The sequence below is a fragment of the Peromyscus leucopus genome, chromosome 5 (assembly GCF_004664715.2).
Source record: "Peromyscus leucopus breed LL Stock chromosome 5, UCI_PerLeu_2.1, whole genome shotgun sequence".
In the NCBI taxonomy this organism is placed as follows: domain Eukaryota; kingdom Metazoa; phylum Chordata; class Mammalia; order Rodentia; family Cricetidae; genus Peromyscus; species Peromyscus leucopus.
Window position 1 is genome coordinate 65,394,408 of NC_051067.1, and position 27,028 is coordinate 65,421,435.

At 46.1% G+C, this 27,028-nt stretch overlaps 1 protein-coding gene across 1 annotated transcript in view; it reads right to left on the minus strand.

Annotated features, from left to right (window-relative positions):
* Fam171a1 (family with sequence similarity 171 member A1) overlaps positions 1-27,028 on the minus strand; it is a 126,593-nt gene that overhangs the window by 37,889 nt on the left and 61,676 nt on the right. Inside the window, exons 2-4 of the mRNA XM_028862781.2 lie at positions 22,666-22,893; positions 14,663-14,755; positions 2,468-2,626 (exon numbers count right to left, since the gene is read on the minus strand). Coding sequence (XP_028718614.1) covers positions 2,468-2,626; positions 14,663-14,755; positions 22,666-22,893 — 480 coding nt within the window. The remainder of the gene's footprint in view (positions 1-2,467; positions 2,627-14,662; positions 14,756-22,665; positions 22,894-27,028) is intronic.

The window sequence follows — 27,028 nt, forward strand, 5'->3', positions numbered from 1 at the left end:
TGGTATCACCTGGCCCTCTGGGTCCCAGTCAAGATAGGTGTCACCTGGCCCTCTGGGTAACCAGGTGAGGGAGGGGCACCAACCATTGGATGGTGTCCGTTTAGGCTTCTGATCAATTGGTTGCTTATAACAAGACGGTTTTTTTTTTTTTACCAAACCCTTAGGATTCTCTTTGTCCTCATGTTTTAGTACCAGGCTGGAGTCTGAAGTTCTCCGAAACTCAAAAGTTAGATGCCACAATACTTCTGGTGAAGTCTATGCAAATATTAAAAAACTGATCCTAAATTCAAATCACTTCAGCGTTCAGACATTTTGGATAAAAGATGAGGTCATCCTGCACCAACTTTTCTGGGTCAGCAAAATGCTATACCTTAAGCCATTTTGTCTTCCTGGAGTGGTTAGTGGAGATCATTTCACTGAGCCCCATGGGAATGGTACAGAGTTGTGTGTTTTCTCAGGGACCAGGAGAAGAGTGTGATTCTAGAAGGCAGGGTATCTTCGGCTTATGTAGGAGAAGGAATGTGACTAAAGGTCAAAAGAGAGCCTGATCCCACACTAACCCAAGGCCAGCAGCCGTCACTGGGCTCCAGTTGCTCTCTCGGCTCCATGGAGCCCAGGCTCCTACGTCTCCTAGGGTACATGCCGATACACTGTGGGTTGGCTCCCTTTCCTAGTGGGTCTCAGAAAAACTTTGATCCTTTCTCAGGCAATTGATCAATTATGTCACTGAAAAAGCAGTTTAATGTCACCTTCCAACTTTTTTTTTCTTCCCTCTGAAATAGACTGATTTTTAAAACAAAGCATGTTTCTAAAAAGAAAATCAATAGTCCTGTGCTTTTGTGTTCTTCTTTCCCTGGTCTTCCCGGGTTTCATAATTTATTCAAGCATTACTGGGAGAGGGTCGGAGGACGGGAGCGCTGAGTGAGGCTGCTCCCCTTCGCTGTGTTTCTGACTATGCTTCTTTCCGTCGGGGAAACTGAACGGAGCCTACGAGGACCTCAAACAAGAAAGTCTCCAGGCTCCTGAACTGATACTGTTTTCCCCAAAGAAGTTTACTATAGATGATTACTACACATCTATTTTATGGCAAATCAGGTCATCAGTCCTCAATAATGAAAGGAAGAAACATTTCTCAAAATAAGAACCACAGATGGAGGAAAAGCAATATGTCACCGAGTACTTTTCCTCCAACTGGAAGGAAATGTATTCACAAGCTGAAATGGATGAGATGTTTAAGGTTTATGAGCCTTTTCAGAATCACCAGTTCATGCAAAAATCTTGGAAAATTATGAAAGTTTTAATCAAAGCATCCCTGGGAAGAGCAATATACCTAGCAGTATTTAACACTAATGTCTGCTTTTCAATTTCATGCCAAGTCTAAAACATAAAGGGTGATGAAAAGGCACAAGGAGAGAGAGAGAGAGAGAGAGAGAGAGAGAGAGAGAGAGAGAGAGAGAGAGAGAAAGGGAGAGAGGGAAAAAAGGGAGACAGAGACACAGAGAAAGAGACATAGAGACATAGATAGAAACAGAGTTTGTTTGATTGATTTATTCAGAATTCCAAGACCTGGAACCTCTCCTGCAGCAGGCGGAGGCCTGAGGACCATGCTATCACCCAAGAGGAGGAAGGCGTAGCTTTGGTTTTTCTCTGATAAGGAATTATCGATTTTCTTCTGGCTGGTGGCTCTTGGTTTCTCTGATCCTGTAAGTTCTGTGTCTTGTCAGCAGTGGTGCTGACAGAGCTCACTTAGTGATCAGCCAGAAGATTCCAAATCAACTTCAAAGCCTGGCTCCTCTCTGGCAGGCTATGGAGAGCCTCCCCGGGGACCTTCCCAAATGCCCTTTGAAAGGAAAGGAAGGTGAGCATCCAAAAGCAGAGAGGAAAAATGGGTGAAAGCTGATGGCCACAGCCCGAACTGACAGACCATGTCCACACCTTAGTGATCCAGCTGTAGTGGAGCATGGAATGCCACTTGCTCATCTCTAGATGTCACTGGAACCAACCCTTCCCCTCCCAGCTGGGGCACAAGGCAGATGAGAGGGTGGGGCTGAGTGTCTCTTGCTGGACAAGTGGGTGAGACATTGTGGCACCAGCCTTACATTCTGGCGGTAAGTGGAGTCGGCAGAGATCAGCGGGGCAGAAACCCTCTATTTCTGATCTCCTACTTTAAAAAAAGTACAATTTCAATTGAGCTAAATATTTAGTCCAACAAAGGAGAGCCCAGAGAAGGTGCTTCAGGCCCCTGGCAACTGCTGAAAAGCTCAAGGAAGCCAATTTACAAAGATGCCGTTCTTTTGTGGTACAGACTGGATGCCTCCTTAAGCTGGCAAAAGGTAAAAATATCACCCCAGAACCTGCGAGGTCAAGGCCCTGCTCCCTCTCCACTTAACGTGAGTACCTCTTGCCATATCCAAAACTCACAGAGAAAGAATAAGGCCCATCCCGAAAGAGAAGAGACTCCAATTACCTGTCCCGTTTCCATCCAATCCTCGCAAATAAGGAAAGCTGTCTACCTCTGACGGGGAGCTGGCGGCAGTGAGGTAGGCGGTGAGGTCACTGTAGCTGGTGTTCTCGGGCAACCTCAAGGCCCTTCTCTGGAAATGAACTCGAGGCTGTAGCTGGGCACCTGTAGGGATCAACCTCTGAGTTACCTCCCCAAGGAGTGGTTTCCATGTCAGAAAATGCCAAGCCATGAAAGGCTTCTCTAGGGCTCCAACATTCCTCCCCGACCCCTGCTCCTTCCCACATGGTGTGCCATCCCTCATTCATCCAGGACACAGGGATGTGACAACATGCTATTATGGGGCGAGACATAATAGCCCATTGTCACATTTGTTTTGACACAGGATGTTATTTAGGTTTTGAACAAAAAGCTTTTCCCAAGTTCTATTTGCGACCAGTCTTTCCCACTGTGCGGTATTTGGCTCTGGATAGGGTAACATTTTTGGGAGAGTCTGAGTAAATGAAGCAAGGAAATGGCAATGAATCTCTTCACACAAGCAATGCAAGAGATCAGCTTTGATACCGCTACAAGACCATCTCCCAGCTTCCTGGAGAAATCTGGTTGAATGCCACCGACCAAACTGAAGCTGGACAAGGGGCTGCGATATACAGTCTTGGAAAGGAGTGCAAACAAGAGTTCCCTCCCCCCCCCACGCCCCCCATGATGAACTGTTTTCTTCCTGAGGAAGCTGCCGTGTGACATGACATGAGCACTCTTCCTCTGGAGTGCTTCCTACTTGACACAGATGATGTTTCAGATTTGGCAATGATGCAAAGTGGTCCTCCTTCCCCCAACCCCATCCCTTTGTGTGACCACTGGAGTGACCCGGTCAGCTGCCTTATGGTGTCACTTAGAGTTTACCTTTGCCCAGATGTTATTATGATCCCTATTTTTACCTACTCCTGTGGTGACAGTCACCAGACATGAGGGTGAGAAGTAATTTTGTACAAACCTGGCAAAGACGTACTTAAAGTTGAAACTATGTGTCCCCAGCTCGGGTTGACTTCAATCTGCTGCGCTCAGCTGAGGGCTCTTTCTATCCCTCCCCACAGTGCACAGAGGTCCCAGAATACCACCCTCACTCTGAGATGAGGTTCCCTTTGAACTTCTAGGATGGGAAGTGTGGTAGCCTTCCTAGAAATGTTCTGTGATAAGGGGGTTTCAGGGCTCAGAGAACTGACAAATTAAGACAATCTTCCTACAGTAAGGCCATGGAAGCCCAAAGGACTTGCAGCCATGATCTGGGGCAGGCTCTCTGGGCTACTCTTGTCTGTATATGGCTAAAATGGTAGACCATGCTTCTACCTGCTCCAACCCACTGATCAACTATCCTCCTCCAAGGCCGGTAAAACACAGGCTCTGTCCTAAAGCCACGGGAGCCAGGGCCCAAAGTCACTGCTCCCTCTCTTTGGTTACCTGTTCCACACATCTGTCAGTCTAATGCCAGGCTACCCATGCCCTGTCTTCGTTTCTAAAACAAAGTGCCGGCCTCCAGAGGTCCCCTTGCACTATCATGTCTTAGTTCAGTCTTCTGAGCCCTGCTGTCTCCTGGATCTGCGCTCCATCCCTCAGCAGCTCTCCTGGTGCCGCGGGCCCTGCTGGGAGCTGTCCGCTCTCACCCCTTTACCCACTAGGCTGCACAGGCTGCCTGCCTCTTTTGTTCTCCATTTCCGCGAGGTGAAAAGTCAACATCTCCCTTTTCATCTCCTCATCTTGACTACAGGATTATTATTTTTTTTTTTCCACTAATGGCTGACGCAGCTGCTGATGTTGTTCGGCTAACATGTCACCATGGAGGCCCCTAGGTTGCACAATCAGGAAGAGCAAAGAACCCAGCCAATATGAAAAAGAGCACGGCGTATCTAAACATGATTGGGCCAAGAGGGAGCTGGAGTTCATGAGCACAAAGGGAGAAGGTGGAATCCCAGCCAGGTATCCACGAACAGAGCAGGGTATATGTGTCCCTCCAGGTCCCTGCATGACTTTGGTGAGATGGGAAGGTTGAGATTTGGGTGCAGGCTCCTCTGACAGTGAGGAGTGGAAAATCACCCGGCAAGAGGGAGGCTGCTAAAAGGCAGGTGGAGAGTCACACCGGACCCGGGACACACATCCAACAAGGACACAGGGAACTGCAGTAGGAACCACAGAACCACAAACCAAAGCTCAGGGGCTTTGGTGCCTCATGAAACTTCATTCTCTCATCCCTTTCATCTCTGAGAGGGGCATGCGGACAGCTTGCACTTTGATGGGAGATTCTCTTTGCGTCGCTCCCTGTGCCCCACCTTCCCACGCTCGCCTCTTCCTTTCTTTGTCTAGGAGAATCTGGGGTGTCCCCAGACAACCAGGGCCATCTGCGGTAGCTGGAAGGTAGGCACATGTAGGATTATGGTGGGGCAGGCTTGTAAGAACAGGAAGTGGCAGGTCCAGCTGAACTGACACCTGCTATGACTGGCAAGACACAGATGCCATCTGCTGAGAGTCCCACACACCCTCAAGTACAGGCAAAACCTGTGATTGGTGAAATGGCCCAGAGGTATCCGAGGAATCTAAGGGTATATATAGGCTATACTAGGCCACAGGGTAAACAAGGCCAAAATGGGCATGTGTGGGGCTGGGGGAAGACACTGTGTTCTTTAGCCTGTCTTTCTTTAGAGTTGCTAAATCTTCATGTGATTTTCTGGGAGCAGGAAGGGAGCGGACCAGCCTGCCTGTCATCACCGGTTGCCTCTCAACCCATCAGCAGCTGCTTGGAACTTCCTCTCTTCTCCTCAGACGTAGGGCCCCATCCTCTTTTTTCAAATGCTTACATCCTGACTTACCAAACACAGCAGATCGCCTACTTTTTCTTTCTGAACTTCTAATTTTTCCCCTTTTCTCTTCTTTTCATCCAAGGTCAAGCCAAGCCCCTGTCCTAAATTCTGCTTTCTTGTTTATGCCATGATGAGCCTTTACCAACTGTTCCTGCCTTTGTCAACAATCTGTTTGTCCACTGGTGATTCCTCCTTCAGCAATAAACATGCTCACGTCTTCCCTATCCAGAAAACAAGTCACAATCAAACATGACTTTCACTCTGCTCTCCCCATATATGAATGCCTGTCTTCTTTCATTCAGCCTTCAGTGACATGGCTTTCTCCCACAGCACATGATGGCAAGGGCCACTGTATAATCTGCAAACCCCATGACCACTTCTCAGCCTTCATCCCCTGACCTCTTTACAATGGGCCACAGTGTTCATCAGCCTCACCCACAAGTCCCCTCTTTCTTGGCATTCATAGTTGGCCTCTGATTCTCTCCAGACTTTGCAAATCCCCACTTGCAAATTCTCATGCAAATCCTGTCTTTCTTCTCCTGGCTCTAGATGAAACAGTCCCCAGAGGGCTGCTACCCATCACCTCTGCTGGGTCGTGATTCTTAGTGGTTCCCCTTTATAGCCACCATTCTTTCTAGTCCTGGGGTCTAGCCTAAGTCCGCACTTGCATTTCCCTCTGTCTTCTAGATAGATCTGGCTTTCCAGGATCAGCATCTACTATCTCTCATTAAATGAAGTGATGTTCTCTCCAGCACCCAGTTTTGATCCAAGTCAACATCACTTCCCCTTCCTAACATCTTACACAGTCACTCAAGTGCCAAGACTGGCTACTCTTCCTCTGTTAATATTCCCTCCCTTCTTCCTCCAGACTACTAGACCTATGCACCACCTTTCGCCTCACCAGTCTCCCAACTAGCCCTCTGCTTCAGCCTTAACCTCCTTTTCCATTTCACCCATGGACACACTGACTGCTCAGAGGTGCTTTTCCTACTCAGAAGACATCAGTCTTCACCACTTAGCAAATGCATGATGACAAAGCATTAAAAATAAGTAGATCAAGATAGACTCAAACTATTACATCGTCTCTTATAATGGCAAGGCACAAGTCAGTGCTTTAGAGCTTATAAACAATAACCAGATTGGAAAGAAGGAATTCCACCCTGCCCTCCTGGGCGAAGAAATTAAATCCCAAAGAGGTTAAGTAACTTGGCCAATGTCAGTGTGCTTGGAAAATGTAGAAAACTTACATTTGGCATTCCTTCCTATCATAATGTCTATCTCAAAATAGATGCTCTATTTATGACCAATCCGCCTCCATCATTTGGCTAAACAGGACCATGGGGCTGTTTCTATGCATGTGGTCATGCTCGTCCCATGTCCAAAACTCCCTCTTGTCTCTGTTTACAGACTTTATGTATCATTCAGATGCATCTCAAAGTCCACCTCTTCTGCATAGCCTCTCTCAAGCCCATCTCAAGCTCTATGGTCTGTTTGTGTTTCTCTTAAGGTCTTGAATCTCACTGTTCCTTGTATAACATTTATGTGAATGTTTATACTTCTTCTTAATCAGAGGCACGATGAGAAAAAAGAGCACTCAGTGTATATCTGCTACTCAGTAATACCACTGAATGTGGGGAGCAACTTGCTATGTTTCAGCCATGCTGTGACTTAACTGAAACAGGATTAGGACCATCAACACTTTGGGTCCAGAAAATTCTTTGTTGGGAGTTGTCCTGTGCATATTAACATATGGAATAGCATCCTTGATTTCTACCCATCAAATGCCAGTTGCAGTCCCCAAGATGTGACAATCCCAATGGCCCCAGACACTACTAAGTGTCCCAGGGTATATGAAATTACTACAGTGGAGAACCTCTTACCCTATATTCTATGCATCTCCGTAACTTAAGCAACTCATATGAAAAGTCTCATGTTTAGTGGACACATGCTATATAAACAAGAAAAAGACAAACCATTATATTCCTGGAACTCAAGAACAAGGGAGATAGAGAGCAAAATGGCTCCATTATCATAATGTCATACATCCCAAAATAAGAGGGAGATGACAGAAATACAAGATCAACTTTAATAACGAGTGACTGACTGCCCAGGAAGGAAATTTCCTAGGTGGTCCCTGTCTGGAGGGCTGGAAGGGTCAGATGAGACCAGACAACAGATAGGAAAATGCAGAGATGCAGATATCACACATGGGAAGGTTGAGAAACTATGTGTGAGCTAAGCATAGGCTCTTGTCTTGCAGATAGAGGAGGCATGTAAAGGGCATGGCGTCTCTAGCTCAAAACCTTGGACTTCAGTTGGTCTGCCCATGAAGAATGTCCGGGGGAGGGCGGGGGCAAGAGTTTAAGGATGAGTCTGCTGTAAAAAGGTTCAAGTGAGAAATACAAATAAAGGCAGTGACACCAGGGGTCAACACAGAAGAGGGAGGCTAGGGTTGAAAACCACTTTTGGAATAGGAAGCAGGCAGGGAAGTACGACACCCATGACAGAAACTGAGAAGAAATGAGCACAGTGGCAGGCAGAGATGGGAGCTGGTTGAGAAACAGGGGCAAGATGGAAGAAACAGATGAGGCGGTGAAGCCTGGGAGAAGCCAGGCAGGACAGTGATCGGAGAGGGGCGGATCTGATGCTGCCAGGTCTGGAACTGAGCAAGAGCATTCTGAAGAATGGCATGAGGCCATGTTTAGGGGAGCAAGGGGCGTGGCAAGGGGTGATTTTTCCAAACTTTGGGAGGGAAAGGAAATAAGGCTCTCATTTGAAGGAAACATGGGTTATACAAAGGGTTTCTCTTTGAACTTCAATACCTTGAGTAAGAGGGAGAGGTGAGAAAGGCCGAAAAGAACACCGATGGAGGATTCGGCACATAGGTGGAGGAAGGCTGGAGAGGGGGCAACAGGATCCACTGGGAATGTGAAGGTACTCATGGCCAGGCGGAGAAGCAGGGGAAGGAATGGTATCACCACATATAGGGAAAAGAACAAGAAGAAAATTGAAGAATTGAAGGTATCATTCCCTGAGGCCTTTTCCCTCTGAAACAAGAAGCAGGGAGACTGCTAAAAGTAGTGTGTATGTGGGGTAGGAGAGGCTTCCAGCATGTGTTCTGTGGAACATAAAGGGACTGTTCGGGGAATGTATAACGTCTGGGGGGCTGTGGGAGCTACAGGATGGGTCTCCAGTCTGGTCTCCATCATATCTTAGTATCTTTAAAAAATATGTGTTTGTGAATGTGATCATAGACACGCATACGCCACACATTGTGCATGTGGAGGTCAGAGGACAACCTTGGGTGTCGGTGTGTGCACGTGGAGAAGATCAAAGGACAATCTTGGGTGTCAGTTTTTACCTTCAATCTTATTTATTTGAGACAGGATCTTGTCATTTGCTGCTACCAATGCCAGGCTGCCTGCCCCACAAGCTTCTGGAGAGCCCCCAGTTCATCTCCCACATCCCCAGGAGGAGTGCTGGGATTACAGACATGTGCGTCACTTGAGTTCACACATGGGGTCACAGACACATGCTAGTCTCTTATATGAGTTCTGGAGATCCGAACTTAACCCACTGAGCTAACTCCCCAGACCCTCCATAGCTCAGCATCTTGGGATTCGCTTCTGGATTGTCCCCTAAACCTATCCCCAGATTTCAACTAACTAGCTCTTCAGCAACACACACAAAACTCTCCAAGAAAACAATCTACAAATGTTCTCTCTTTTCATTCTTTTATCAGTCTTGATGACAAGTCGGAAAGAAATTTGCCAGCATTTTACAAGTAACACATTTTCAGACACGGCCTCTTCTCAGGGAAACTCCCCTAGCTGGCCAGTCACTTGGCGGGCCCAGCCCATTCCTCTCACTGTCGTAAGACTTCTTCACAAAGCCACAGCAACACTAATAGCAGGATCACTTGCCTCACTTTTTAAATGCAAGGGCTGTTGACTGCTCATGACAACCTTATTAGAAGCATGTATTTATTGTGTAGCTTATGTTTGCAGCCACACTCATTACTCTGCCTACTCCAATGAGAATTACTCTATCTGTGTATAGCGTTAGAATTTACATAAATGCCATCTAGTCTATCTACAGAGAGGACAAGTGGATACTATTTTTTATTTTTACAGAAAAGCTCTCATTAATGCATTTTATTTGGATGTAATTATGTTAAACCTTCAACTGAAGTTTCATGCAGATGTCAGGGACCAATGGCCTCCCCCCCCCCTTTATCCCTGGTATCCATCTCTCCTAGTGGCCTTTATTCTTTGTGAGCTTTTCCTTTAGTATCACCTAAAACAATGCAGCATCATGTGACCTTGCACATAGTTGGTGGTGTGAAGTTTCCTAAGTGAACCATCATCAAGCTTGGGGAACCTTTCCAGGATGGGCTGGCACACCATGCTATCTGAGCACCATGCTTATAGACAAGCAGCTTACAGTGCTCAATTGCCGAGCAGGCAAGAATTTAGACCCATTGAAAAATGACACATGCAACAAATTGTGACCAGCCAGAGGCTAAAACACTTTATGCATCATTCATATTTTCAGTATCACACTGATTTTGCAGAATGGAACTGATTTAGCAAATGATGGCAAAGATTCCCATTTACTCAACTACATATGGCTTTCCTTCCAGTGAGGAAAAAGCTCTGAATCAAATAAAATGACCCATTGTTATTACTGCCCTGCTTCAATTCTATTGAGATAAGAAATAGTATAACTAAACCTTTCAAGCCCATGAAGTAGGATACATTTTAAAATTAACTAAATATCTGTAATGGCAGGAAGCTGGTATGGGCATGAGACTACAAAAAGGAAGAAATTGTTCTTAGATGGCTCTGATTAGCTGCAGGATTCAGGGGTGTACATATACTGATCAATTAATTATAACAAAGCTAACTGAATGTATTTTAGTTCTCCCTCCCTCCGTGTGTGTGTGTGTGTGTGTGTGTGTGTGTGTGTGTGTGTGTGTGTATCTGTATGTTAACTGCACGGCCCCCAGCCCCAATTCACTTGAACAAAGAAAAGAAACCAACCATGGGGAAACTGGAAGCACATAGAGCAGATGGATTTTGATTATCTGTTTCTGTTTACTTGATTACTCAACGGCTCACTGGGTACCTGTCAAGAAGCAGGCACAGGGCCTGGGTTTGAAGAAACTAAGATGATGATACAACAACTCAGTTGATGAAGAAAAGTACATATTACAGTTAAATGCTGGACACACAGTGGTCTGTAGCTTGTGGCACTGTTCTGAGGGGCGGGGGACCCTTTATGAGGTTGGGTCTACCTGCCGGAAGTGGGTTCCTGGGTTGGGACTTTAGAGTTAAACTCAGTATGCTCTTCGGGCCTAAGTGCTCCGATGCCTAGTCTGCCAAAATGTAATAAGCAGAGGCAGCAGGGTCGGGCTCCAGCTGCCACATCTTCCCTACCATCGCAGACTGTGTCCTCTTAAACTGTGAGCCAAACAAACCCTTCCTCCTTCAAGTTGTTTCTGTCAGGCATCTGTTGCAGTAAAAAAGGAAAACAACCAAGTCAGAACATTATCAAACATGGCGGAAACGGAGATGCCATTTAAAAGACTCAGGACTCCCAGCTAGAGGGTTATTCACGGGATGAAAGAGGCAGTGAGGGGAAGAGGGACTTATTGCCATTGGAGGATGGCAGCCAGAGGACACTGAAGGTTCAGAGGCTGGTGCTGCCCAGGCTCAGCAGCTGTAGGGGGAGTAGGTGGAAGTGGGACTCATTTGCACACTCACACTTGTCACTGCCATGACTCCACTAGTGCCCCCACTCCCCCAGTGGACACCCTTCTGACCTTCTACCAAATCGCTTCCTTTGCTTCTCCTGCCAGCCTTAAACTAGCTCACATGTTGCCTATCCACAGTCCTGACCTAGCCTATATTTCATGACCATTCATTTGCAAATTATTACCTCTCTATGGCTTAGTAACATTGTGCTGGGTGCCCATTCCAGATCTAACAACCATGGCCAGGAGGGATGAGGTCATATTATTCCAGGTCTTTACCAGCTGGGTTGGATGGCAAGGCAGGAGGTGTGACTCGTATCTCTGATGGAGATACAGGAAGGCCTGGAGAATGTGGTTTGTGGGCTGGCCTTGCTGTCCAAGGAAAGTTTAAAGACAGTATGGAAGATGGGGTGGGATGGCCCAGATGGGAAGGAGCAGAGCAAACTCAGCTGGGCTATTAACAAAGCCCATGCAGATGAACACTTAGTAGGGAGACAGAGGCTCAATCACAGAGGCCTGTGAGATGGCTTAGTGAGGATGAGTGAGATGGTAACCTGGAAGAGAAAGGACTAGAGCTTGGCCCCACGAAGACTACATCAAGAGTTCAGTGTATGACACATGGGAAAAGAGACAGTCAAGGCAGGAAGTGTAGCTTCATGACTGATACCAACTCCAACCCTAGTGTAATGGCTGTAGAGCAGCATGCTGGCAGGAAGCACCTGCAGAGATCCACCTGCAGGTCCTGGGAGCCCAGATGGGCAACATGTGGGCAGCAGAAAAGAACACAAGTGTGAGCGGGCACAGGGACTGTGGATTGACTCAGGCTATAAAGCCAGGCTTCTGGCACCTGCTTTCTGACTCATGGAGGTCTAAGAAGGGGAGATGAAGGCCACACAGAATGTTAAAAGAGAGAAGGTGACTGCTTACAGGCAGTGCATGACACTGGGATTCTTCAGGAGCCTCCTCAGAGCCACAAGAGGAGAGGCAGGTGTCAGGGCTGGTGGGTGACAGGAAGGAATACAAGAGGCAGTCACAAGGAGCCTGAGCAACCACGACAGAATCCAGTGTGTCCATTGCTCTGCATCCTACACACTGAGCCCTCGCCAGAGTACCATGCACAGGACAGAAGGTGGTGAAGAGGAGGTCACACATTTTCCCCTCTAACATTAATAAAGGGAAACACAGGTTCAGAAACTATGCCGGGTGGCTGTGAGGGAGACGAGGCTGTGTGGGGCTAAAAGCTCTGTGGGAAGGGAAAATGGGTGCAAGGAGCTTGCTTCTTTGGGAAACTCCCGTGTTTCTAGGGCTGTCCCCAAGCCCAGTTTCTAACCAACCATGATCTCTGGATGACTGTGGCACTCACCGAAAACTCAGGGCCAGGGAAATCATGTATCCCTGAGTATAAAGAGTTTGGATTTTATTGATATACAACTAGAAACCATTGAGGAACCAAAGCTGGCTGACTTAATTGCTTTGATTTTAATCTTTTGAGGACCAGACCAGAGGTTCAGCAAGAACAGGAATTTATTATTAGTCAAAAACCTCTTGCAGTGCTCAGAGGGGACATAGGGGAGTCATGGTGGCAATAAGGATGGAGAGGAAGCTTAGCAAGGCTCAGCCTGACCAACTAGAGTGCATGTTCATGCCATTTATCGAGACAGAAGTTCTAGCAAACTAGACTCACCCAAGAGCTCAATGTGTAAATGCCAAGTTGGAGATGCTCAATAGACATCCAAGGTGAGATGGCAGATAACCAGCTACCTCTGAGCCTCCACCCAGGAGGCCAAGCTCCTCTGGAAACAGGGGCTGGGAGCAACGGATATTTAAAAAACACCGAAACCCAGGGCCCTGTGTGGGCTGGCCTAGAAGAGGGAGAGGGGGGTCATGTGGGCCCAAAGAAGGCACCGGAGTCTCCCAAAGGGTGACCAAGAGTCAAGACAGAAAATTAAGGCACGGAGTCAAGAAAACAAAGGGAGGCAGTTTTAAAACAGGGGACCAACCTGTTACCTCTGCTGAACCTGGTGATATCAAGAGGATGAAGTGGTAACTCATGTCTTTGGGGTTGGGCAATATGGAGGCTGTAAGTGACTCTGACTGTAGCAAAGCTAATGGAAGATGGACTGTAAGAATAAGGGCCATGGAATATGGCCATGGAGAGGTCAGGGAAGACTCGGGCCTAGCACTGTTGTCTTATGAAAAACAAACAAAAAACCAAGAACTTTACTGTGAAATGACACCAAAATCTGCACCTCTGCCTCTGTTTTCTCTCCCAAGCCTAAGTCATAAATGCTGCCAGACATTTCCATTTCTTTTCAAAATCAGCCTCTAAAATCAGAAGCTGCATATTAAACTTTTTGAATCTCCCTGCATCCTCCACTAATGAAGGAACAAATGAACATACTTCATTTTCTAATGCTACATAGATCTCTGTGACAGTGAATGATGGACATGGCATGGTAGCATTAGTAAAGAATAAAGTCTCTGCATATCTGTGGGGCACCCCTTGAAGATACTAAAAATCTTGAGATGCTCCAGTCTCTCACAAAAATGGCACGGCGCTTTTTGCATAGTTCAGAGACATATTCTATAGACCCTTTACACCATACCCAGTACATTGGAGTGGGATGTAAGCAGCTGTTTTACTGTTCTGTGAGGGAGTAACAGCAATAAAGGTCTACATGTTTGGTTGTAATACATTTTAATTAAAGGACTTAGCTCTTATTTATGCATATGTGTGTCTGTGTGGATGTATGCACCTGTGTGTACAGGTGCCCACGAGGCCCGAAGAGGGTGGGGTTGGATCTCTTGGAGCAAAGGTTCCAGGCAGTTGTGAGCTGCCTGATGTGGGTGCTGGGGACTGTGTGCTGGTCCTCTGTACCACTGCTCTTAACTGCTGAGCCGTATTTCCAGCCCACACATTTTTTTATCTGAACTTGCAACACTGAATCTTAGGATAATGAGGGCCAAATGTAAGCACCTCAACAAATAAATCTTGTAGAACACTCAGCAGCGCCAGGAAATAGGATGAGTCTCTAGCTGTGATGGAAGAAAGTGATCTCAGCACAGAGAGGTATTTTGTGTGAGGCTTATTTCCAACTTGAATCCCATTACTGAGGAGAAGAGGGCAAGTGTCCAGAACCTTCCATGTTAGCATATCTTAAGAGCCAAATGTGTTTGGGGTGAGGTGAGGGTTCACACTGAATATGAAACACATTGAAAAATAGGAGGCAGGCAAGAAAAACCCATCCCCACATACTCACAACCTTTGTGAGTGACTTCTAGGCAACACAGACGGGGACAGTGACCCAAATAAGATGAGCAATCTTTTTTTTTAGGACAGAGAGATGATGGGGAGCAGATTAGGGAGGCCCCTTCCCTTTTCCCACATAAACTTAAAGGATGGTTCTGGAAGAAGTAATTTTAGAGCCAACTTATAATATGATTGAAATACAGACGCCTCCCAGGGACAACATACACTGTATCCCAGCTATGGATGAACTGACTGTTGCCACCGCCCAATAAGAAGGCTGCTCATAAAGTGTTAGCGTTTGGCCCAAATGTTAGTACTGTTTTTGTCTTCAATATGAAACGTACCTTGGAATCCTGATACTATTTGGACAACATCTTCATAGACCATCAGAGTAGCAGAGCGTTCAGGAAGCAGCCCAAGGCTCAGCGAGGAAAACACTGCAAGAACAACATGGACGTAAGGGAACGGACGGTCCAATCCAAAAGCTCACTCTACGTTCTGGGGACTCTGCATTCTTCCTGTTTTCTTATTTCAAATCAACCAGCACTATTGATTTTTTCCAAAGGATGAGTGAAAGACCTTCAAAATGCCAGTATTGTAATTCTCATGTAATAACTACTGTCTTGCCATGGCCAACTTGAACAACGATGGTGAGATTTTTTAGGGGGGGGAGGGGACATGTGCAAATGTGTGAATGAAAGTGTAGAGGTCAGAGGTCAACTTTCAGTGTTGTCCCTCATCGCTATCCACCTTGTTTTTTTTTTTTTGGGGGGACAGGGTCTCTCTCTGGGACTGGATTAGGCTAGACCGGTTGGCTTGCAAGCCTCAGGAATCTGCCTGTCTTGATCTTCTCAATGCAAGGACTATAAGTGTGCACCACCATTCCATTCCTGTTTTTTTTTTTTTAACATGAGTGCTGGGGAACAAATTCAGGTCTTGTTGGCATGACTGAATTATCTCATTTCCCTTGTAAGATATTTTTAGTGAAGTAAGACCGCTTGACACTGGAGTGTTAAAATTATTATGTTTAGAATATATGGGTATACATACATACATACACTAAGAAAGACTCTAAAATATGGGATTGGGTTCATATATGCAGTATGTTCAAAGGCTGTCCCCCCCCCCCAACTTTGGAAGTAATAACATTACACAAATTATATCACTTTAGGATTATCACCCAAATATCTGGACTTTTAACTCAGATTCACGAAGCCTCAAGTTTCTGGGCAGATGTGTGCTGTGACTTGGCTGTGAAATGTGCTTCAACACTCTGTCCCCAGCTGGTGGCGCTGTTTTGAAAAGTTGTGGAACTTTTAGGAGGTAGAGCCTTGCTGCAGAAGTGTGTCGCTGGGGACAGGCCTTGAGCATTTCCTGTCTGTCTTCTGCTTTCTGACTGTGGACACAATGTGATTAGTCCCCTCACACTACTGCTGCTACGTCTCCCTATCGTGACAGACTGCATTTCTTCTTAGACATGAGCCACGACAAATCCTTCCTTTTTGTCACATGCAATTTTACTTGTGTGTGGGGGGAAACCCTGAAAATAATTCCACTGTAGACTAACATTTGCAGGCTCTTACTGACAGGTCAGATGCAGCTCTAAATTCACTGATCTGGGTAATTTATCCAAGCCTGAAAGCAACTCTATGAAGGAGGTATTATTCAGGTGCCTGCTCTTCAGGTAAGAAAATAGTTTTATAGATGAGGAAGTAACTTTCCAGTTATCCACAAGCTGATGGGGGAGGGGCTAGGACCTCAGATATATATTTTAAATGATTTATTTATTTTTATTTTATATGCGTCTGTGTGAGGGTGTCAGATGTTCTTAACCGCTGAGCCATCTCTCTACCCCCAGGATCTCAGATTTTTACCTGGGTCTGGGGAGTTCATGGCCAACCTGGGTAACTTAGTGAGCAGCTATTGCCACAGCAAGCTCTTCACTGATTAGGCTTTCTTCCCATCTGTCTGTCTGTCTATCATCCATCCATCCATCTATCTATCTGTCTGTCTATCTATTTACTTTTGAGGCAGCATTTCACGATATAACTGAGGTTGACTTGGAATTCCCAGTGAGGCTCACACACTGGGATTACGAGTATTCACTATGACATCAGGAAGTCACACGACTTTCTATGAAAACATCAAGGCTTAGAAAGAGCAAGTGTTGAGAATCCTAGTGATCTGGCAGTGCTGGCTCTCCATAAGCACCCCTCCTGCAAGCTGCTGGTGTGTCCTCTCCCCTCCCTTCCCCTCCCCTCAGTCAATGCACTTAGCTGTGGCTGTATTCCAGGACTAGGCTATAGCATGAATAGAACATATAAATGTGGGTTGTGGTCTGTGCCTTTAGTATTACTCATTATCGGGGGACCACGACCCACAGGAAACAGCTGGAGAACAAGCAGAAGGTGGCAAGTGCCATGACAAATATAATAATGCACTTTCGGGCTATGGGAAATGGCCTGACAGTTCCTCAGAGAGTCAACGCAAAATGACCATGCAACTTCCCTGCCGCATGCAAACTCAAAAGCCCTGAGGCATGTTCATGCAAAAAAACGTGTGCATGTATGTTTGTTCATGCAGCCATGATCCATAACAGCAAAAGTGGAATTAGCCCAAGTCAATGTCTGCCAACTGAGAAACAGATAAAGCTTGGCATGCACATACAAATGAATATTATTCATCAATAGAAAGGCATGGAGTACTGACATGCGCTTCAAGAAGGATGGGCCTTCATATTATATTATATTATATTATATTGTATTATATTATATTATATTTATTATATTATATTATCTGCTTGCCTTGTTGAGTGGCAATACTGGACCAAAGCAACTGAAGGAAGGAAGAGTTTGATTGGGTTCACAGTTGGAGGGTACAGTGAACCAGTAAGGTAGGGGGCTGTGGTGGTGGAGCTTGAAGCCGCAGGCCACACAGTCAGGAAGCATGGAGCTATGAGTGTTCCTGCTCAGGACGCTTTCTCCTTTTAATTTAGTTCAGACCCACACCCACAGAATGGTTCCAACTGAAGTTGAGGTACCTCTTCCCAACTCATTTAATCTAGAAAAATCTCACAGGCATAGCCAGAGGCTCTTTTTCTAGGCAATTCTAATCCCAACAAATTGACAATAAAATTAATTATCACAGCCTTGAAAACATGCTGAGAGGATGACAGGCATAAAAAAGCCACATACTGTCTGATTCTATTTATATACAGTCTTTAGAACAGGCAAATCCAGAGACAGAAGGCAATTTAGAAGTTGCTAGGAGCTGAAATGGATGGGAAATAGGAAGTCAGAACTAATGGATAGAGTTAATAGAGGGTGATGGGATGTGCTGGAAATAGATAATGGGGATATGGTAGCGGCACAAAACCATGAAGTATACACACTTTTAGAGTTTCATGCTCTACTAACTGAGCTAGCCGAGTATTCTGAAGCATGCATTTAAATGGTGGCTTTTGGTGTGTGGTGTACATGTGCATGTGTGTATATAGGTACATGGTACAAATGTGTTTATATGATCTTGGAAGTCAGAGGCCAACATCAGTGTCTCCTTTTATTGCATCCCACCTTCTTTTCTGAGACATGGTCTCTCAGTGAACCTGGAGCTCACTGATTTGGCAAGACTAGCTGGACGACATGCAGAGAGTTCTGCAGTCTCTGCTTCTCCAGCGCTGGGGCCACAGTGCATAACATTATGCCTTGTGCTGGAGACCAAAGGTCAGGTCCTCATGCTTACACAGCAAGTACTCTACCGACGGAAGCCTTCCCACGGTCTCTAAAATGGTCTGCTTTATGGTACATGACACTTATCGGCTCCTTGGGAAGCTGAGGCAAGAGGACTGGAAATTCAAGGTCATCTACGTGACACAGTGAATGCAAGGCCAAATTGTATAACTCAGTAAGGCTCAAAAAAAAAAAGAACAGCAAAAGGGCTTGAATATAGCTCGATGATAGAACACTTGAAGCCCTGGGTTCCATACTCAACACTGCAAAACAAAATACAACCCAAAACAAAACAAAAAGAGAATCACAATTATTGGGACATTAAGTTGGGAGAAAAGTGCAGACCAAGTTGGAGGAGTGAAGATCTGAACAGAAGAAGAAACAGCCACAGCAAAGTCTGCTGGGAGCTCTTCTTTCTTCCTGACCCTTTGTGGGGCCATAGATGAGCAAAGACTAGAGCGTTCAAGTCTCTAACTTGAGTAAATCCTCTATGGACACTTCACAGGTTATATAAACCATTAGCTCTGCCCCCTTTCTACCAGATGGCACAGGTTAGGCCCCTGGTGGCTAGGAAGAAAGGACAGGTCTCCTGTGGAGGGTGTAACCCACAGGAAGCAGTTCACTTACAAGCGCAGGCTCCACCAAACTGCCTGCTCCATACATGCCTCTCCATGCCCTGCTTCCTCTCACAGCTTGCCAGAGCCAGGCCCCGAGCACTCCTGTGCTTTCTGGTGTGAGCTCCAGCTGTGGTCTGAGACCACCTGTCATCTTTATCTAGAACCAGGTGTGGTAGTTTGAATAAGATGGCCCCCATAGGTTCATATACTTGAACGTTTAGTCACCAGGGAGTGGAACTCTTGGATAGAATTAGGAGGATTAAGAGGTATGGCCTTGCTGGAGGTGTGTCATTGGGTGTGGGCTCTGAGGTTTTAAAAGCCCACACCAGGCCCAGTGTCTCTCTCTACCTGTGGATCAGGATGTTGCACTCTTGGCTACTGCTCCAGCACCTGCCCGCATGCCGCCAGACTCCCACCATGAAGACAATGGAGCAAACCTCTGAAACTGTAAGCAAGCGCCAATGAAATGCTTTCTTTGATAAGAGTTGCCTAGGTCATTGTATCTCTTCAGAGCAATAAAACAGTGACTAGGACACTAGGGGACTGTGACAATGTGCTTTGAAAACTTGTCTCACAGGGAACATTTGGCCTTTCCATCACCCGGGAAACTGCCCCGACGAACTGTTTCTCAAATTTGATTTGTCAGAGGGAAACAAGTGCTGTATTATAGTGGGTCAGCTATGTGCGGCAGGGGCTTTAGGGAGCAGAAGCACTGGGCTATGGACCCAGTTCTATAGAGTGCTTCAGGGATGGGAGGTGGCAGAGAGGCCCACCGAGTTTCCAGTACACGGTATTTTTATTCACTCTGGAGAGGGTGTTGACTGAAGGCTCTTCACACTAAGAAGGTATTCAGGGTCCTCCCCTCCCCCAATGCTGAGGCTGGAACCTGGGGTCTTTCACATGCTAGTCAAACACTCTGTCATTGAGTTATAACTTGACCGTTCTCTCTCTCTCTCTCTCTCTCTCTCTCTCTCTCTCTCTCTCTCTCTCTCTCTCTCTGCAAAGTAGAAAGATTGGAACATCTCAGTTCTGCTTCAGGGAGCAGGGTGACTTCCTGGAGTGAAATCAGCCCACCTGGGGTTTTCAAGAGAGAACACAGCTTTTTCCATGAACGTGATAAAAAGTAGCTTCCAGGATAACACACAGAGAGGGTGACAGTGTCAGTCAGACTCCTCCAGGGAACAACTACCCAGGCTGGCCAACTCATGAGACACAAAAAGCGAGAGGTCACCAGGGGGTTTGTTCTGTGTGTCATTTTTAATCCCCAGAGGCCACTGAAGGATTTTAGGCAGGGTGTAATGTAATTGGGCACTTGTGTTTAATTTTAAAAATTCTTGGATTATTTCACACATGCAGAGAATGTATTTTGGTCATTTTCAGCGCCATTACTCTTTCAATACCCTACTGCCACTCACTTTCTTCTTCCCAACCAGTCCCTCGTCTTCCTTCATACCGTTTGTCATGCTGTATGAGCTACCGGGTCTCAGCAGGGTTGCCTGCAAGAGCTCGGGCAGGGTTACCAACGGCTACACCACTGTAGGAAACGACACTCTCCCCCCCAGCAATGATGGACTCTTAAGAGCTCCTCACGGCCTCCTGAGCTTCTTTCTCTCCTGTTCACGACGGGAAGGTTCTGTCTTGTGTAGGTAACCACAGCGGGCATGTGCATTCAAAGACACAGTGCTTGCAATGTGGTGAGTGTTTTTGGAAGAGGCTAATTAACCAGGCCAGAGACCAGTGCAGTCGTGCTGGCCACCACCTTCTTGGCCAGAGCAATGAGAGGAAGAACCACGATGCAGGAGCATCAGCTTTAGTAAGCAGAATGGCATGTGGACACATTTGTGTATCCCTGTTTGACGCCTTTGCTGAGCCTCCTCGCTAGCTATACCCCCTTCCATGAAAGGGAAAACCTAACACATCCTGTAGGAGTTATTGTTAAGGAAGAGAGAAGAAATCCATTCCAAGCTCTCATAAGAATGCTCCTGCAAACTAAAAATAAGAATGCACGGTCCATGCAGTGAAGAAAGAATCCCAGTTTCAGTTTCTCATTCTCCTTCAGAGCTCCCAGCTCTTCTGCCTTTTTTGCCCAGTTGTTTGGAATTCCAGAAGTGTTAGACTCCACTTCTAAAAATACACACTAAAACAACAGTTTACTCTGCTTTTCACCAGCGGCCAGTCTACATTCTGGTCACACTTCTTTTAGGTGCTAGTGTGGAGTGCCTTTATTATATTGAAAAGGTCAGCAAATAGTCAAAGGCATGGGAAGGTCTTCTGAAATGATTCAGGCCAATTAATTCCTTTTTAGAAACTAGAAACACAGGCTCTGGAAGCCCTGCTGTGGGCCCATGAGGGTGGGGCCAGCTAGTGGAAGACAGGCCTGGGTTCTAGGTGTTTTCACACTGTCTCCACAACTCTCTCAATTAAACTGTATTGTTTCCATTATTGGACTCATTCAAGAAAATGGATAGTATGGGAACCATTTCCTTCCTTTGGTTCATATTAAAGGTGTCAAAATGAAAGCCACTAGATGGCCGATTCTCACCATTCACAGGTCCCGTATTTACAAGCGGACATGCTTGCTATAACGTCCCTTTCACTCTCCAATCAACAGTCCCTGTGTGTACGTGCCTGTGATCACAGTGCCCACAGACAGTCACGTGGTGCCCATTCCCAGCAGAGGCTGCCCAGGGTGACACTCTATCTTCTTGTTTCAGCTCTCTCTTGCTGAGTGACTTTTCTTTACCTATTTGTGCCAAGTTTTCACATTTTGTACTTTCTGTCGGTAATTTCACTATTTTACATGGCCTCCATGTACAATGCTAAGGGTCCTGAGTATGAGAAGGCCTTATAGAGAAAGAAGGGGATAGATAGACGTTGTTCAGACACAGGTTATAGTGCTGTGGGATTGAGCACAAGGTTAACAAGTCAACTACATTTATTCAGCAGCATATTTAAACAAACACACATAAAATAGAGGTATATATTGACCAGCTGATAAAAATGTTGTGACTAGAGCGCCCTGGGAAGTTAACCTTTTCTTTTTCCCTTGTAATAGAGATTCAGTGTTTACCAGTTCTGGGATTGAAACCTTTATAGACTGTAACTTTGGCGAATAATATATATAGACCCTACCTCGTGGGGCCGCTATTCTGAAGCAGGCGGATACGCTCTGCACCCCCCACCCTGGAATACTTCCAGTGATACAATGGGGAGACCAAACATTTCCTTTAGATGGAACCTAGTGAAAAGGGTTTTGCATTTTTTGATGCCTGAGTTCTATCCTGGGATGATGTTATTGGTTGTCAAATTGACAGAATCTAAGAATCACCAGAGACAAGCATCTGGGCAGTCTGGGAGGGGTTATCTAGGTTAACTGAAGTGAGAGGACCCACCCTGAATATGGGCGGGGACATTCTAAGGGCATATAAGGAAGAACGCTAGCTGAGCACACGCCTTTCATGCCCTGTTCCCAGACTATGGATGCAACGCCAGCAGCGGCCTCCTGCCCCTGATGCTATCTAGTCTTTCCCACCAAGATGGACTTTCTCTCAAACCGGATGTCAAAACAAACGCTTCCTTCCTTAGCTTGCTCTGACCAGGTCCTTGGTTGCAGCAACGAGGAAAGCTAGTGGCGCATATGTGGAGTCTACTGTCCTTCGCTCTCCCGTGAACTCAGGGCTGTCTGTGAAGTTGAGAGGAAGCCGGACACGAGAGCACAGAGCTCACATGACTGCTTATCAAGCAGGCATAAGGTATAGCACTTGGGAAATAGGCAGAAAACTGAGATGCTGTGGCCTCTGTGTACGTGTACAGGGGGGCCCCAGACAGCTTCACATACTCACCCCACCGTTCCTCCACATAATGGCACCCGCATGGGTGACTCAAAGAGTTGGCCTACAGATTCCCCTGCCTGACTCCTACCACGAAAGTGCTTCCGTGCCTGACCTCATCCTTGATCACTTGGACAAGGAGGTCTGTCTTAGAGAAAGATGACCAACTTACCCGGTAATCGGATGGGCTTCCACGGGGCAGAGTTTGGCACATAGGCGTGTTTCGTGGCGGTGACAATCAGCTGATTACCCAGCTTATACTGGAACTTGATGAAAGCGACCCCATCCGCACCCGATGTGCCAGAGGCAAGAGACACCTGGTTGGCGAAGATCTCAATGAGCGCATCTGCGATGGGTTGGTGGGTGCTGGCGTCACTAATATGCACCTTCAAGGTTACCTCTAGAAACAGAAAAAGCACATTAGCCCTGACAGGAGGCCCAAGGGGAGATATTGCTAAGAACATCTAGGGCTGCATTCTTTCACAAGTAATTCTGACTAGGGTCATTTTCTTATTATTATTAAAACTTAAGCAAAACAAAATTTTATTTTTTAATTCTAAAATTTAAAAAAAAATCCTTTTCCTTATAAAACAATCCTATTTCCTTTAAAGTCCCTGCTCCCACATGCTGCTTTATCCTTATGTCAATGGGCAGTGGAGAGGAAGCCTTACCCGTTCTCACACGAGGAAACAGGTAAGTCATTCATCCTTCCTGCACTGTAGGGCACTAGCTCCCATTGGGCTCAGGCTGCTACAGAAGGACATGGTGGGCTGGGAGACTCACGGTGGGCTGAGAGACTCAGGGTGGGAGACTCATGGTGGGCTGGGAGACTCACGGTGGGTGGGCTGAGAGACTCATGGTGGGAGACTCATGGTGGGCTGGGAGACTCATGGTGGGCTGGGAGACTCATGGTGGGCTGAGACTCATGGTGGGCTGAGAGACTCATGGTGGGCTGGGAGATTTGTAGGTGAGCTCCACAAAAGTCTCAGCAAAGGTGAGCATAAGCAACACAAGCATGTGGGAATTACTGTTTGGTTATCCCAAAGACAAGACCAAAAAGCAGCCAGAAATGTCTCAAGGTACGTGCGCACGCGAGCACACACGCACACACACACACACACACACACACACACACACACACACACACACACATTTTAAAAAGAGAGGACCCAAAGAATGTAACAAAAGAAGGTTGGGAGAATACAAAGAGCAAGAGTACACCTATGCAAGGAGGGATGAAGTCCAGTCAGTAATACTAGCAAAAGCAGATTAGGAAGGTTGAAAGCACATGGGGGCAAAACTGCTGAAAAATTAAGACTGAATGACTTCTCTTTACTCAGGCAAGAGATATTTACTGAGCTTTGACTCTGCCCCTAGGGCTAGAACTGTCACGTCATGGGCGGCAAAGAAGACACAGCAGTACAAATACTATGGCTTTGAACAGTCAGTGAGGGTTCAAAAGCAAGATAAGGGGGGCACTTCCAGGAGAAACCACAGCAGGTTTTGCAAGATGTAAAGGATGTGAGAAATCCAAGGATGCTGGGCAAGCAGGGGCCAGATTACTTCGGGAGCTTCGTGTAAGGGCCATGAGAGGTCACAGAGGTATTAGGCAGGGTGTGGAAATCGAAGTTAGTTATAGAAACCTCTAGATCTAGGTGCTGTGGAATGTTGTTCTGTCTGCTGTAATGTGTGTTGCTCTGATTGGTTGATAAATAAAATGTTGACTGGCCAGTAGCCAGGCAGGAAGTATAGGCGGGGTAAGCAGACAAGGAGAATTCTGGGAAGAGGAAGGCTGAGTCAAGAGTCGCCAGCCAGACACAGAGGAAGCAAGATGACAAGGCAGAACAGGTACCAAGCCATGTGGCTAAATATAGATAAGAATTATGGGTTAATTTAAGTGTAAGAGCTAGTCAGTAATAAGCCTGAGCTAATGGCCAAGCAGTTATAATTAATATAAGCTTCTGTGTGATTTTTGGGTCTGAGCGGCTGCAGACTGGGCAGGACACAGGAAAACTTCCAACTACATCTAGGTGAAGAATGGGCTGAGTGTGAGGATAATCTGCAGATAAGCATCTGGCTCAGGCACTCTGTAGCAGCCTAGAAAGGAGATAGTGATGGGCCAGGCTCCAATCTCATGGTGGGCATCAACTTCAGAACCAGACAGAGGCCAAGTCAGAAGAGACCACTGCTCCAGTAAACCTTCTTTGCTCAGAAAAGGAGTGGACATAAGTCCATCTGGGCACACTCACACATTACTTGATGTATGTGTTAAGCTGCCCTCAATCTGAAAGACTTACAGTAACTTGAAATGTAGAGTGAGGTTGGGACTAGCAAAAATATACAAGGGACCAGAGAGGCTCAAAGACGCAAGAACATGTGGAGGGAGGCTCTGTGGATTGGCCAGTGAGGCTGTCAGGGTGTGGAGGGACCTGAGGGGGTGGATAAAGGTCGAGGATCAGGCTGAGCCCACAGGTGCTGCTCAGTGGGACACACTGTGGTGGTCTATTGCAATCAGCACTCAAGGATTGACCCCAGGGACTAGCCACATGGCACTGGGTAAGTCACTATGCTCTTCAGGTCTCATTTTTCCCCTATGTAAGCCAGGGATGCCAGCAAGGTACAGCTTCTAAGGGTGCAAACAGCAGAACACGGGCTTGAGAGAAGAAGGCCAGTGCTAGCTACTGTGCTTCCATTCTGCCAATCACTGTCCTTGTATGCACTCAATCTTTGCAATGGAATGAGCTCAGAGAAGAGATGTGGAGGCATAAGGATTTCAAAGAAAGGGGTGAGACATCCCTTTGAGAATGTTAATATTTTGTACCTGAAGATTTGGGGTTGGGGTGGAGCTTAGGGGTAGAATGTATGGCTCATATGTATGGGGTTTTAGGTTCAATCACTAGTATTCAATAAAATAAAAGTAATGAAAAATACCACTTCTGCACTAAACCGCATAGGAGAACCTATACCTTGGTAACTAAACTATCTGTCTTATGAAGCTGATGCAACTTTTTCAAAGCCATACATTTCAGGTAATCATTCATCTTCTTGCTCATTTTCCCCATGTATTAATTTAACAGATTTCTTGGGCAGATTATCACAGAAGACAGCTAAATAATTGCACATTGAAAGCTTGGGGTAAGTGGCAGAACACTTGCCCAGCATGCACAGATACCTAGGGTTGATCCGAGCACTACTCTCAAGCCCCAAAGGGTTCAGATTTACTAACAAAGCACACTTAGTAATTCCTCAAAACCTTTCAGAAAGAAAAAAAATGCTACAGAAATCGAAATGGGATACTCCATCTTATAGAAGGAGAAAGGAAAGCCAATGCTTAGCAAGTAGAAGGCTGTGGGGCCAGCAAGATGGCTCGGGGGCAAAAACACTTGTTGCCAAGGCTGACCCGAGTTTGATCCCCAAGACCTACATGGCAGATGGAGAGAACTAACGTTTTTTAAAATTAAACTTTATTTTTATTTTATATGTATGGGTGTTCTACCTGCATGTATATCATGGACCACATGTATGCAATGCCTGCTGAGGCTAGAAGAGGGCATTGGATACCCCAGAACTGGAGTTACAGAAGTCGTGAGCCACCATTTGGGTGCTGGGAATTGAATCTGGGTCCTCTGGAAGAGCAACCGGTGCTTTTAACTTCTGAACCATCTCTCCAGCCTCAAGAACTAACTCTTGAAGGTTTTCCTCTAACTTCTACATGTATGCTGGTGCATGCACGCCTCATTCCAAATAAATAAATGTAATAATAATAATAATAATAATAATAATAATAATAAATCAAGTCCACGGTGTGAAATTTAGGGATGTGATATTCAATACACACTTAGTCAATTCTTCAGTCTTATCTTCCTGCAGGGTGTTTAGCACACATATAGAACCCATAGAGTTTCTTACTCAAGTTGGTCTTCCTTGTCCCCCCAGTAATATGATAAATCACAACACAAATCAACTGAATTTCTAGTAATATTCACACTGCAAAAACCCTCCAGATGTAGGCATGTGGGAAGACTTTGCCAGGCAACCTTGATGATTTATGTCCTTTTACGGTAACGTAACATTTACTAACAATTGAGATTACAAGCTTCTCCTCTCTCTTTGCTGTATGATGAGGTGTGGTTTTGTGAGTCACAGAGAAAGAGGGCATTCACTCCATTAGTCTCTTAGATCCTACTGCCTCAGTGTCCTCTAATACGGTCGTTTTGTTTGGATTCTAGGATATGTTTGGAAGGGATCACTTAGCACTGACTTTTAGTGTCTCAAGATGGGGGAATGCCAATATGAGAGGGTAACTACAGACCACCAAAGTGTCACTTTTTTGGAGAGTTTTCTTTCTTTTTGTGCATACCAGGTCTAGCACGCCTTACCCTTCATGTGAGCAGGGCTGCAGTTTTTATAGAGTAACCCTGCATGAGACCATCTAGTCAGCAAAAGTGCTTCCCCAAACGACAACCAGATGGGAAATCTCCTGTGAGGTTCTCTTGCCCATAGTATTCCCTCTTTGAGTGTGAAAGGAAGACCCT